This window comes from Pseudorca crassidens, chromosome 16 (genome assembly GCF_039906515.1).
Source record: "Pseudorca crassidens isolate mPseCra1 chromosome 16, mPseCra1.hap1, whole genome shotgun sequence".
Lineage (NCBI taxonomy): Eukaryota > Metazoa > Chordata > Mammalia > Artiodactyla > Delphinidae > Pseudorca > Pseudorca crassidens.
The window spans coordinates 17,475,747-17,490,286 of NC_090311.1; the positions used below are offsets into that span (position 1 = coordinate 17,475,747).

General features: G+C 42.6%; 1 protein-coding gene across 11 annotated transcripts in view; it reads right to left on the minus strand.

The window, feature by feature from the left end:
• The window catches only part of VTI1A (vesicle transport through interaction with t-SNAREs 1A), a 365,411-nt gene that overhangs the window by 104,680 nt on the left and 246,191 nt on the right, over positions 1–14,540 (minus strand). The window contains exon 9 of one of the 11 annotated variants that reach the window (XM_067709412.1): positions 2,847–6,574. The exons of the other annotated variants lie outside the window; for them this stretch is intronic. Coding sequence (XP_067565513.1) covers positions 6,571–6,574 — 4 coding nt within the window. The 3' untranslated portion in view covers positions 2,847–6,570. Of the gene's footprint in view, positions 1–2,846; positions 6,575–14,540 lie in introns of those variants that run through there. 11 annotated transcript variants of the gene reach the window in all.

The following is a 14,540-nucleotide window of genomic DNA, read 5'->3' on the forward strand; positions in this document are numbered from 1 at the left end:
TATCTCAACAAGGCTGTTAAAAACTCAGTAGAAGCACATAATCATTAAATTATAAGGATCAAGGATCAACTCAATTTAAATCAAAGTGCAAAAAACACATGTGTTTGTATAATAGTATTCTACGTGGATAACTGCTGTATATAGTCAACTGCTTTAAACCCATTTTTGCATTTGGATCATTTTTCAAGGCGGAGCTGAAATTTAAGGAAGTAAATTGAATAAACAAGGCTACAGCAGCACGCAAAATCTACTTCTTTTATTTTATGCTACCCAGGATTGACTCAGCGGTGTAAAATGCCGTTTAAAAAAAGAATGATGAAATTTGAATGAGAAAATGTATTTCATCGTGGAAGATAAAAGTCTTTCCTTCTCTACAGTGAATACAGGTAATTTCAGAAGCAGCAGCTCCTAATTATTCACTGCTGAAAAGCTAAAAAAAGGTTCGTATTGAAAACAGTGACCTCCAGTTTGCTCTGTGAATGAAGGCAGACACAAATTCTCATTTTCCTAGAATCCTGGTTGATAACTGAGTTGGGAAAAGCATGCATTTCTTCATTACAGCGCAGTCGACTGTTCATTTAAATGACAATAACCTGCATAAAAGTCACAAAAGCATTATCTAGCAACTCCACTGTGTTGAAATGCATTATTAGTACTAACAATGCCAAATAGAGTAAATAAACGACTGTCTTCTTATTTTCAGCATTATTCCTGATTACTTAGCTTTATGAAAGGTTAGCATTATTATTACTGGTGCATTCAACACCTTGGTCAATATTGTTTGCTTGGATAACTCTTGAACTGGAAGGGATTTTAAAATAGAGCTATATTCTTTTCTAGGTTATCCAAGGGTGAAAAAACCCCTCCAATCCAGTGCTCATGTATCATATATTTTTAACAGAAAATATTTAAAGAACTCAACTTCTGTTCACTATATATGTGTAAAATCTAAAAGCCCTCATTAAGATAGCACACTTGCAATAGTACTTATTTAAAAATGTAAAATTTACATCAATAGTTTAACTTTACATCAGAAGGTTTCCTACCAAGAACATGCTAACGCTTCAGTTTTTAAAGTTCCTTAAGCCAAAGTCTGGGCCCCTTTTTTTAAACTTTTTTCTTTTTTTACTCACGGAGATATCCTGTACTCCACAAAACGCTACTGACCAACCCTGTTATAAGAGCACCATCAATCTATCCAGTGAACGGCAAATAAAAAGACAGATTTGAAATCATTCACTCCTGACGCTCAAGTGTGCTGTGGTTAGATAAGAAGGGGCCTCTCAGGGAAAGATATGAGCAATATTTGGATTTAATAGTGCCTGATTAAAAAGAATGAAATGATACCATTTGCAGCAACATGGAGATTATCATACTAAGTGAAGTAAGTCAGAAAGAGAAAGACAAATACCATATGATATCACTTATAAGTGGAATCTAGAATATGACACATATGAACTATTTACAAAACAGAAACACACACACAGACGTAGAGAACAGACTTGTGGTTGCCAAATGGGGGGGGTGGTGGGGGAGAGATGGAGTGGGAGGTTGGGATCAGCAGATGCAAACTATCATATACAGGATGGATAAACAACAAGGTCCTACTGTAGAGCACAGGGAACTATATTCTGTACCCTATAATAAACCGTAATGGAAAAGAATATGAAAAAAATGCATAACTGAGTCACTCTGCTGTACACCAGAAACTAACACATTTGTAAATCTCCCATGCTTCAATAAAAAATAAAAAACAAAACAAAACGAGTGCCTGATTGAGGTAGAGCTTCCTTGAAGATGGGGCAACAGGGTATATATGCTTATAAAGTGTTATCATCATAAGGGGAACACCACACACTAGAGTGACTGACTCTCATCAGACAATGGAGGTGTTTTGGTTCTTGTGTGTGCACTGAAGCCTTGGATTCTGGTGTGGAAAGGGAACTAGAAAGCTTTCGGGCAACAGCAAAATGAGTGAATTAATATTTAGGTAATTTAAAGGATTACGTGAGCAGAGGAAAATGTTCTTGGAGGGCGTGTGGCACATTATATTTTCCTAAATTGGTGACAAAATATTCCCATCCCACTGATTTTCCACAACCGTGCCACCCCTGCCTCAAGGGGCGGAGCCTATGTCCCTTCCCATCGAAACCTGATGGGCCCTTGTGACCGTCTTGAGGAAGAAAATGCAGCAGAGGTGACACTGTGTGACTTCCTAGGCTGGCTTTAAGAAAGGCCATGCGGCTTCTGCCAGTCCTGCTCTTGGGACTCATCTTTGGGGGGTCTGAGCTGGTAAGCCCGAGGCTCCATGCCGTAAGGAAGCCCAGACTAGCTCATGTAGACAGACTACATGGAAAGGCCTCGAGATTAATAAAGCGGTAACGGGAGAAAGTCCCAGCCAGTCTCTAGCTACTCCTGAATCCTCTCTCTTCCCAACTGTTCCGGTTCCAGGCTTGATCTGAAGATGGCCTCATGAGAGATCCCGAGCCGGAACACCCAGCCAAGCCGCTCTCCATTCCTGACCCACAGAAATTGTGAGAGATGACAATTGTTGTTCTAAGCCGTTACCTTTTGGGGTTACTCGTTACACAGCAACAGACAACTGGAAGAGGAGGGAAGGAGACCCAAAAGGAGAGTCATATCGTAAATAACACCGAGGGCATATGTCATTTGGAGCCAAGGCTTTCAAACCATGAGCTGTAGACACGCAAATAAAAGTAACGGAGAGGGCTTCCCTGGTGGTGCAGTGGCTGGGAGTCCGCCTGCCAGTGCAGGGGACACGGGTTCGAGCCCTGGTCCGGGAAGATCCCACGTGCCACGGAACAACTAGGCCCGTGCGCCACAACTACTGAGCCTGCGTTCTGCAGCCCGTGTGCTGCAGCTGCTGGGGCCCGCACACCTAGAGCCCATGCCCTGCAACGAGAAGCCACTGCGGTGAGAGGCCTGAGTACCGCAGCGGGGACCCAGCACAGCCAAGAATGAATTTAAAAAAAAAAAAAAAAGTAATGGAGAAAGACTCCTTCTAAATCACCAGGTAAAACCCCAACTCACTCATGATTCAGAGCTTATAACTTCTCAGCAGTGGGTCAGTGGCCCCTCTTCCTGGAATCTCTGGATTTTCCACACGGGGGAGCGTAGGGCAGCAAGGGGTAGGACGGAACTTGCTCTGAAGCTGCATTTACATGGCAGGGGCAGCCCACTTACTCGGGCAGTGGTGGCAAGGGGCTCATGAGATGGGTAGGGAAGCTACAGCCCCTCTAAGGGACCCACTGATTCCCACCTCACCTTTTTCACTATTCAGTAAAACCGAACAGTTTGTCGCTTCCGAGCACAACGTATCATTTTCATGCCTCCATTTCCCAGTTTTCTCTTCTTTGGTTAACTTGCACTTACTCTGCAGAACTCAGGCTGGGCATCACCAAGCCCAGGAAGGCCGACAGGGCTAAGAACTCCTTGTGTACCTCTACTGTTATATTTACATTTATAATAAAATTCCTGTTTAGGTATGCTTTCTTACTACACTGTGTACACTGAGAGATGGATATAAATTATTTATATTTGTATCTTTAGGGCCTAAGGTCTGCCTCGTCACAATAGCTGGTGCTCAATAAATGTTTGTGGAAATGAACATGTAAAAACAAGTTGGCTTCAAAGGACGAAGCTGATGACAGTGTCTCCATGCATTTCAAACATCCCATGGTCTTCCTTGATCTCAACTAGAAATCTCTCTCTGTCCTGTGAACTCTCAGGAAAACACTGCATCAGAATTTCTTTCACGTCACCTTGGACCCTCACTCTCCCTACCTCCCACCTGGGGTCCATCTCTTTACCCTGGACCACATTACGTGGATTCCTGTAAGATCCCCCTTCCAGATGGTCCACTCCACGGGGGCAGGTTTCTGGGCCAATCCCCATCCCGAGTGCTGAGAGCAGCACTTCCTATGCTAGAGGTGGGTTTGGTAAAGCAGTGTGCCTTCCCTGTCTCAGTACACTTACAAAGTCATTCCTGACTCTGAAACCTCTTCCCTGGGGTTAGCAACTCTGCCTCTGACAAGTCTGCAAATGCACTCGTCTTACATATGTTCAACAGGCGACATCAAGATGGGCTCAAATGATGTGGCAGGACAACCTGCCCAAGTCCTCAGAAGCTTGAAGTAGGTCATCCTCAGGAGCAGTAGCTTTTCATCTACCCAGCAGGTGTGTGTCATCAAATAAATACCATAAAATGTCTTTCAGCCAGGAACAAATATCTGGCGGGGAAACAGAAGTACACAGGCTCACTGACTACAGGTCTAGAGGTCTAGACGGAGAGCGTGAGATATTTTTTCTTAACATACGGAAACCAGTATTTTAACTAACAAGAGGGTTTCAACCCCACTATTTATTGTCCCCCTGTCCAATCACCTGCCCCATCTACTAGTTCCAATTTTATAACTTCATTTACACAGGTTTTAACAAAGAGTATCCCTGAAACCCGGCACCACAGAAACGCATTTTCCATGAGACGCTGTGATTTAAAAATAATCATAATGATAGGTAGGCTAATTTGGTTTACTTGAGACTATCTTTCAACCCCTCCCTGCCTTCTAGCATTTAAATTAGTCATTAGTGTATCTTCCTTCTTTTTGCTGGGAGAGTTTCAGGAGATATTAAAATTCAGTAATTTGTGATGGTTCATTTTTGTAAGATTAGGGAGAACTTAACAGTATGGTACAATTTGTTCTTGAACATCCTTGAGCCTACCCCATCATTACATGCCAAATTACCAGCTATCATTGAACCTGAATAGAAGAAAAACACACATCTGTGGTTTAACCCAACTTCAAAGTCATGGTTACACTTTAAAAGAGGAAATATTTGAACTCAAATGTGGATATGTTTTGGATTTAATTTTATGTACATTACTTATAATTCCCAAAGCCAAAGATAATTCTAAGAGAACCATGAACACAGTACACGTCACGTGAGATTGAAAAAGTTGGCTCATAATTATTTCAAGATGAATTGTGTAGATCAATACAATTTTGTACTCACACGAAGGATGTCCACTAATATTTTCTGATCTCATAGTGTTTGCCAGACACTCAGATATCATTTTCCTGACTTTATTGCACCTGAGCACCACCTGAGCTAGTATTTACTTAACTGTTTTCTGTACGTCAAGTTGAAATTGGCCTTCTAAAGAAAAAAAAATTCACCTCCTCTCAAGGAATAATAACAGTAAAACCATGAGTTTGATAGCTACTTAAATTTGTTCTTTTGGACAAAAACCGGGTTAAAGTAAAAGCTGCCCTGCTCAGAAGAGGCATGACAAGTGGCTGATCCCTCCACCCGATAAATGTTTATTCAGCACCTACTACGTGCCAGGCCCTCTTGCAGACGCTAGGGTTATAGCAACAAGCAAAGCAAAGTTCCTGCTCTCACGGAGCTTCCTTTCTATAGACGTAGATGCTGATAAACCAAGAAGTATACAAAGCAATTCCAGGGAGTGACAAGTGCTATGAAGAAAAATGAAGCAGGGGAAAGGCACAGAGTGACGAGAGGGGATCTGGGCAGAGATTCAAGACAGCATGGAAAACAGTGGGCTGTCCTAAGCAGCGGTAAAAGTCCAGAGTTCATGATATTACCTGCCTCTGTTTCTACTCTTATAAAACTCGGTTATGTCCCAAGATTAAGTCTTAGTGTAATTTACCTTCCTCAGACTGCTTTCCCCGGAGATTCTCTTTCATGGGCTGCTTCCACTGGGGATTGCATTTTTGGGACAGACCGGCCCGGGTGGGGTTACAGTGAGGAGAGTTAGGCCATCATAGGTGACAAAGGTGCTGGGGTGGGGTGGGCAGGAAAGAACGGAAGAAAAGAGCTGGGCACCACAAAACATGGAGAGCATCAAAGACCTCTTCTGCCATTTTGCCCCTTGCCTTATGGTAGCAACCTCTTGGGAAATTATTTCATATGCCAACCTTGGCATATAGACATGAGTTGTTCAGGACTACTGTAGCATTTTTTTCCCCATTTAAGCTGAAAGAAGCTGGTAAATATGCTTAGATATTTCCTTAAAAATCTGACTCTTGCTTTATCACTGAAAACATCATCGACACTCTAAACGAAACATATTAATAGAAGCATAGTCTGATTTGTAAATAGACGTTTCACTTTGTCCACAATAGTTACTTAGGCTCCTTGGAGGCTGACTGCAGGATGAGAACCCAGCTGGTATCAGGTTTCAGACAAGGAGAGCTGAGTTCTTTTTTTTTTTTTTTTTTTTTTGGCGGTACGCGGGCCTCTCACTGTTGTGGCCTCTCCTGTTGCGGAGCACAGGCTCTGGACACGCAGGCTCAGTGTCCATGGCTTACGGGCCCAGCCGCTCCGTGGCATGTGGGATCTTCCCGGACCGGGGCATGAACCCGTGTCCCCTGCATCGGCAGGCAGACTCTCAACCACTGCGCCACCAGGGAAGCCCAAGAGCTGAGTTCTTAAGGCTGATGGACGTGACTGGCTGCAATCCTGGCTGAGACTTGATAGTTGTGTGACTTTGAGCAAGTGACTGAACTTTGCTAAGCCTCAGTTTCCTCATCTGTAAAAGAAAATAATAATGCCTCCCTTACAGGTTTGCTCTGAGGGTTAAATGAAATGAAATGAGATAATGATTATACAGCACTTAGCATTTCAGTGCTCTTTAAATAAATGGCAATTAAGATGACAACAGCAATCATGACAATAACGATGATTAAGAAATCATATGCGGGACTTCCCTGGTGGTGTAGTGGTTAAGAATCCACCTGCCAATGCAGGGGACGCGGGTTCGATCCCTGGTCGGGGAAGATCCCACGTGCCGCAGACCAGCTAAGCCCGTGCGCCACAACTACTGAGCCCACGTGCTGCGACTATTGAAGCCCGCGGGCCTAGAGACCATGCTCCGGAACAAGAGAAGCCACCGCAATGAGAAGCCCGTGTGCCGCAACGAGGAGCAGCCCCCACTCGATGCAACTAGAGAAAGCCCGCGCAGCAACGAAGACCCAACGCAGCCAAAAATAAATAACTTAAAAAAAAAAAAAAGGAAATCATACGCAAGGTTCTCCAGTTCTTAAACTGAGAAGGAAAGTCCTGGTCTCTAGGTTCCTAAGAGGCTTAAGTAATAAGTGAGCACTATTACCCTACTGGGCTGGTGAGTGCAGCGCAGTGGTCAGAGAGAGATAGGAACTGGGGAGGGAGGGGTCATCCAAGTAGACCATGAGCTCAGCCTCCAAACCCAGAGGTTCAGAAGGGGATGGGAAGTGGGGGCTATTCCAGGCAGTGTCAGGTAGACATGGAAAGAGGCTCCCTGGAGCTAGGACACGGGTCCCGTATCACGAACACGAGATAGGAGTTCAGTGGAACTAAACTCCTGAGTTGACTGGAATGTGTCCCTCGCAATCTGGGCGCGGTTGTAGAGGCCTCCTCATCTTAGATGCACCTTTTGCTCCATTGAATTTTAAAGGTGCTCAACATCTGTCACCCCAAATTTAAAAACAACAAAAGGAGAGCACATCCTGCTGGTCTGAATCCATTAAATCTGCATACGGCACAATGAGACGCTGTGTAATCAAAATCCCTTGACCTGGCAGCAGTCTTCATTAGCAGCAGAAGGAAATCAGTTCATGTTTGCGGGAGGGAGGAGTGGAAGTGAAATGCGAGTGGAAAATCGGGGCGGGGCAAGCCTGTCCCGATGCCAGACTTTCTTTATAGGACACGCGTTGCACTAAGCACAGCTTCTTTAGAAAGGGAAGTGCCTCTCTGCTCAGTTTCACATCTCCAGCCCATTCGTTCTTTTTCCTTTCTTCCCCTCTGGATTATACCTTTAGTTGCATTTATATCATTTAGGTGGATTATATCATTTAGCCCACAGATAGTTACTGAGTCCTATTGTGGGCCTAGCAGAGAAATCATTAAGAAGATGAGTTATTTCCAGGAAGACTTTGATTTTTGTAACTCCACAGTCCACGAGCTTTTGCTAAAAATACATGTTGCTTCTGTATTGGTCCAATCAAAGGAGGTAAATTTAAGTTGCTGACTGGCCAGCTGGATATAATGTGACACCTACCACTTTCTGGCTGGTGGTAGATCACGAACAGAGAAGCAGCCTGGGAACCAGGAGGTTTAGGTTTGGTTACTAATTTGGTGACTCATTCAAATGTTGAAGGAGTAGTGAGGGGCTTCCATTCCCTACATTGGACTTATCTTACTGGACAGCTATGAGGACTGCTCAAGCGATGCTTGTAAGTGATCTCTACTTCCCTGAGAGTAAGTGTCAGATGTCTTCAGCTGGAGAATGGACAGAGAATTGAATAGGATAAAGAGGCACAAGGATTAAAACAGAGAACCACAAAGAGGCATCTGGATAGCAGGAAGGACTGAAATGACGCCTGCTGTGTCGGTTTCTCTCAAACTGTAGCCTCCATCAGTTTGGAGAATTCATTTTCTGTTGTTGTCCCAGAGGACAGCCTATGAGCTGTGAACGACATGGCAGAAAATAAATGACTCAAACAGTCATCACTGTTGCTGGCTGACTCCCCATCTTGTTCCCCACAGGATATGAAGTGGTTTACATGAACCACACCAGTTGTTTGTGGAAGGTCACTGGTCTTGGACTTGACTTTGCTGTTTACTCGCTGTATGGCCAGAGAGTAACCTTGAAGCTCACCAAGCTGGTGGACAGTGCATGTGGGAGTGATTTACCAAGAAGAATTTGCTATAGATACATCAGGGGTGATTATTATTTATAGCAGGAATGCTTTTCATTTAATAGGTTAAATAAAACATGGTAAACGAACAACTATGAAAAAAAAAAAGCACAAAGTTTGACCTACACTGACATGGACTCCAGACCTTACCAGTAGAAAGTTTTTCTCACAGCAAGCAAAGCCATGATCTGGTCCTAAAAACGGTACATTTGTTAAACTGAAAATGCTGTAAAGTACTCCATGGTAAAGGCTGTTCTGCACAACCTGATGATTTGGGATTTCATCAAATTACTGTCACTAGATATGCCTTATAATTAGGATAAAATATTTGAAAAGTTTAAAAAATGAGGCTATTCATTAGCTCATTGATTTTCCTACAGATTGGGAGCCTGAATTTAAATGATACCCAAAAATATGACTAGGTACACTCAAAGAGAGAAGAAGTGGTTGTGAGTCTTTAAATGGAATGCAGTAGTTTAAAATGCTATTACTATTCAGGGTCTCTGAGAACATTAAAACTGCCCATTAAATGAAAATCTAATAATTGGCCCTACTGAATTGTGACATTTTGTAACCTGTTCAGAAATGCAGAAAATTGTGGAAGAAAAGTTCTTTTGAGGCAGAAGTTGATGTGCAATGTAATATTATTCCAAAAGCCAAGGTCCCCACGCTCATACACGCAAAAGAACAACAATGCGGAATGACTAACAAAGTTGAGGAAGATTCTGGAAATCAGAGCTAAGGTGTATAGCTCAAGACTCTCCAAGGTAAGTTATGTTACTGGCCTGGAAAAAAATCAACAGGCAATGGCACGAGCTGAGAGTGTATCTCAACTTGGAACTGGCCTCTCTCTGGGCATTGCTTCAAGACATAACCAAGATAGGTCATTCCGTGCTTTCATATAAGCCACAGGCGATCTCCAAACTTACTCTGCAATATCACTAAATAAATAAAATTTAAAGACATTAACTGGAAGAGAATTGATAGTTTCAAATCAGAAGTTTAAAAATTCTCCTGGGCCAGTGGTTACCGAGCATCTTCTATGTGCAGGCAACTGTGTCCAGTGCTTTGAGAGTCATATATAAGAGACCTACTCTTGCTCTCAAGGAGTTACCATGTGGTAGGGTGAATGAGACAGGTGCTGACGGAAATAAAATACAGGCATACTACGTAGATACATCCACAGGGGCAGTACAATTAAAGCAACATGGAGCCCCTCTTGTTGAACGGGTCCAGGAAGAGCATGAGGCATGTCTGGGGGGTAGGAAGGATTTGGGTCTGGTTGTAATGCAGGTGACGAGAGGACAGCGTGGCTGGAAGGAGGCAGAGGGACCACAGAAGCCTGCCCAAGGCACCGAGGGACAGTTCTGCCTGAAGACAGACACTGTTAGGGGCACTGGGAACTAGGATAAAAAAAAGTCTTCAGGGGCTTCCCTGGTGGCGCAGTGGTTGAGAGTCCGCCTGCCGATGCAGGGGACACGGGTTCGTGCCCCGGTCCGGGAAGATCCCACATGCCGCGGAGCGGCTGGGCCCGTGAGCCATGGCCGCTGAGCCTGCGCGTCCGGAGCCTGTGCTCCACAACGGGAGAGGCCACAACAGTGAGAGGCCCGCGTACCGCAAAAAAAAAAAAAAAAAAAAAAAAAATAAGTCTTTATCCATAAACTCTTTACCTATAAAACTACAGGGCTCCATTTTTTTGTCCCTTTTCTGAGGTGTGTGTCAGCAAAGCAACCAGAAGCTGAAAAAGAGGAGGCCCTCCAAAAGGGAAGCAATTACTGGTGACCAAAAGGAGATGAAGGCTAAGAATAATCAGGAATTTATTTATTTATTTATTTGGCCATGCCACGTGGCATGCGGGAATCTCAGTTCCCCGACCAGGGATGAACCCATGCCCCTGCACTGAAAGGGCAGAGTCTTGACCGCTGGACCACCAGGGAAGTCCCAGGCAGGAACTTAAAAGGAGGAAGGTGATAGAGCCAAAGGAGAAAATATGCTGGAGAGGAGGTGGTCTAATCAGGAACGTGATGGTAGCTCCTCTCATCTACCTCCCCCACCCCCCAAAGCTAATCCCAAAGAAAACCTACTACAGAAATTTGAGGGCCAGCAAGCCCATGGTTTAGGAACAATGTGCGCAACCATGGGGACAGCACAAACTTGCTAGCTCTGGATTTCTACCCACAAATTAAGAATTGCTCTTTGCAGTCCCACGAGGGAAACTGTGTAAGAAACATCCTTTAGGAAAATATTTCATGTCAAGGGGAAATGTTCACGGTAACTTGCTAAGTGGGAAAGGCTACAAAATGAATACCTATATACACAACATGATTTTTGTATAAATATGATGAGTAACACTTATTGGTATATTTGGCCATCAAAAACTAGATCACCAAATGGTGGAAATATTTTAAATACGCCACGTCATGCAAAATTTCCTTTAATTCTTACTTGGAATATTCAGGGACTTTTCTGGCAGAAGTACTGCGTAATGCTTCAGTTAGTATGCAGAATACATCCTTTAGAGCTTATCTCTGGTAAGAAGAAGAACTAAAACAAAGAATCCTATCAATGATGTAGCTGACATGGCATAAAACATTAGAGATGAGTGTTTGCATTTTTACCACTTTTGGGAAAATAGTCCTCTGTGTAAGGAATGCACAGAGTCTTACTTGAAAAAAATGAAGCATTAACACAAATATTCTCAAGCTCAGGTTAACCCTTGTAATTAGTGTAACTTGTTTACCTAGACCTGTTACTCCAGTTATTTAAATATGTACAAGCATAAATTATGAATTCTGTGCATCAGGGTACGGTGGAGGCCCAGTCTTTTTAAAAATACAAATGTTTCTGGGTTCTTTTGTAGTTCAACAAACCCACAGTATGACACATACCGTACACACATACTACAGAATTATTCTATTTTGCACGTGAGATTACATATTTTATAAACCTGGCTTAACACAGTGGAAGGATGGGTCTGTTTATATGAGAGAGAAGCAATGACTCTTCATGTTTAACCTCTTGAATGTTATCAGGAAAGAACTGTCTTTTTTATTTTATTTCTTTTTGGCCGCACTGCACGGCATGTGGGGTCTTAGTTCCCTGACCAGGGATCGAACCTGTGCCCCCTGCAGTGGAAGAGTGGAGTCTTAACCACTAGACCACCAGGGAAGTCCCTGGAAAGAACTGTCTTAACGGGAAAGAAAGAAAAAAACTTTGGGGTGAAGAATGTTATCAACCTTTTATCTAAATAAACTTCACCGGGAACAGGGTTGAAAAAGTCCACCATAAACTTAATAAAGTGCAACCAGGACTTACAGCTGCTAATTCTGCTCTGATGTTTTACAGCTGACGGTAGAAAAAAAGGGCAAAAATGTGACCCAAAAGGACTTTTATAAGCTAAACCGAGATAAATAATTCTGGCAGACTCTATATTCTTTGTGTTAAAATACATAACCTGCCAAACTAGGACAGTAACTTAAAAAATTTTATTTGGCGTAACAGGAATCACAGACAAGTTTCTAAAACTTAAAATGCCAATGAAATACGCAATTGTTTGCAGGTAAAACATGCAAAGAGAAAGGCGGGGAGAAGGCATTCTCAAGTGTTAACGATGGTTCAGTGGATGACGAGGCTTACAGGGAGTTTTATTTTGTGCTCTATACCTTTCAGAAGTGTCAAGATGTTCAACAAGACATATGAAATTAATATTTTTAAAATGTGTAGGTTCTTCTGTTTTGTATTACAAATATTTCAATAAACGCATCACTTTTTAATATAAGAAAACTGTGGGAAATATAACAAAACCAGAATATTCTGAAGTCTATTTTAAGCAAGTGGGAATAACAAGGCAAACAGTGCCTTGTGTACAGGATGAAAATTTCCATTACTTTAAAGAAACGTTGGCTGCTCGTCTGCCTCTGGGGCGGCAGATCAGGTCTGGGATTGGGACATTGCATGACAGGTAGGGGTGAGGTTAGGCTACTCTGAAAACACATGAAAGATGGGTAAGTAGTGGATTGGTAGCAAAAACCAGGTTCCTTTAGGGCATATCCATTGTAAGGGGAGCAGTTACAGAGTGGGAAAGGCCATATGTAGTATGGTGGGAGATGTCCTGGAGGGAATGAGGGAGAAACACTTCCAAGTTTGGGATTGACATGTAAACACTGCTATATTTAAAAGAAGAGATAACCAACTGTAAAAAAAAAAAAAAAAAAAGATGAAAAACGAAATCCTTTCATGAGGACCAATATATGTGAAGTAAAAGCTCTCTCTTCAGCTTAAACTACACACTGTCTTCCTTCAATTTAGTTTGAATGACAAAATATTAAAAGTACAGAGACCAAAGTCGGTTAAGACTCACTAAGAGCTCTCCACCAAATGAAATAGGCATCAATGCAGAGGTACCACGGTTATTTAATTAGCACACATTGATTAATTTAACCCATGGAACCACTGTCTCCTGTTACTGCTAATTTTGTTTTTGAAGTCGAATGAAACAAAGTAGCTGAAGCGTAGTTAAACGTGTCCAGTCTCTTCATCCCTAAGGCTATGAGGAGGGGTAGCCCTCCACCACTGAGGTGTTCCGAGATGTCCTCAGGAGGTGGTGACTTCCCCTTAAAAACCCTAAGATGAATGGGCCTGTTAGTAGCACTTTCGCTAAGGAGACACGTGACAGAAGAGTATAATTTGTAATTATTTTCAAACATTGGCTAAGAAAGGATGGTCTGTTAAAAAGCTTGTGATGGAAAGAAATGCTAGGCTGTATCTGTGACACCCTGGCTAACAAGAAAAGCAGTAGACAGAAGATTGAGGCGTCCAGGTACACCTCATTTTTTTGTGCTTCACGGATATTGTGTTCTTTACAATTTGAAGGTTCGTGGCAACCCTGTGTCAAGCAAGTCTACTGGTGCCATTTTTCAACAGCTTTTGCTCACTTCATGTTTCTGTGTCCCGTTTTGGTAATTCTTGCAATACTTCAAGCTTTTTCATTTTATTGTATTTGTTATAGTGATCTGTGATCAGTGATCTTTGAGGTTACTACTACGACTCGCTGAAGGCTCAGACGATGGTTAGCATGTTTTAGCAAATAAAGTATTTTTTAATTAAATATGTACATTTTTTAAAAGACATAAATGCTTGTGCACACTGAAGAGACTGCAGAATAGTGTAAACGTAATTTTTATATGCATTTGGAAACCAAAAAACTCATGTGACTCGCTTTATTGCAGTGGTCTGGAACTGAACCTACATTATCTCTGAGGTATGCCTGTATTTGCAGGTTAGCAAGGGTTTTGAAACTTGGAAAAAAAAATTTTTTTTTGATAAAACTTTTCTTCAAGGATTATTGACATGCCCAACAGAAGATCAGATTAACATGGAGCTGCTCCAGATAGAATCCTGCTTGTCTGGTCTCTTCTTCCTCCTTGTCAACCTTTATGTGCATAAGCAAAATTTTAGGATTCCTTGGAATACAATTTGAGAATCACTATTTCACAGCATCCCTGGGGGATACTGGGCATTGGCTCATTCCATACATTTCCGGATCCCTTTTAACAGCTTTCTTTGACTGGGAAGGCTAGAAACCTAAAAACTACATTTTTGAGATTCTCTTGCAACCAACCAGGTTCCAGGTATCACCCAGGTTCTGCAAGGCAGATGTCTCTCTGTGCAAGACTTGGCAAGGGGATGTGAGCAACATGAGGCACTTGCATGGGAGAAAACAGGCACTTCTGGTAAGTGTGTGTGTGTGTGTGTGTGTATGTGTGTGTGTGTGTGTGTGTGTGTGTGTGTGTAGGGGAGGAGGTTGCATTTGGCTCTTCT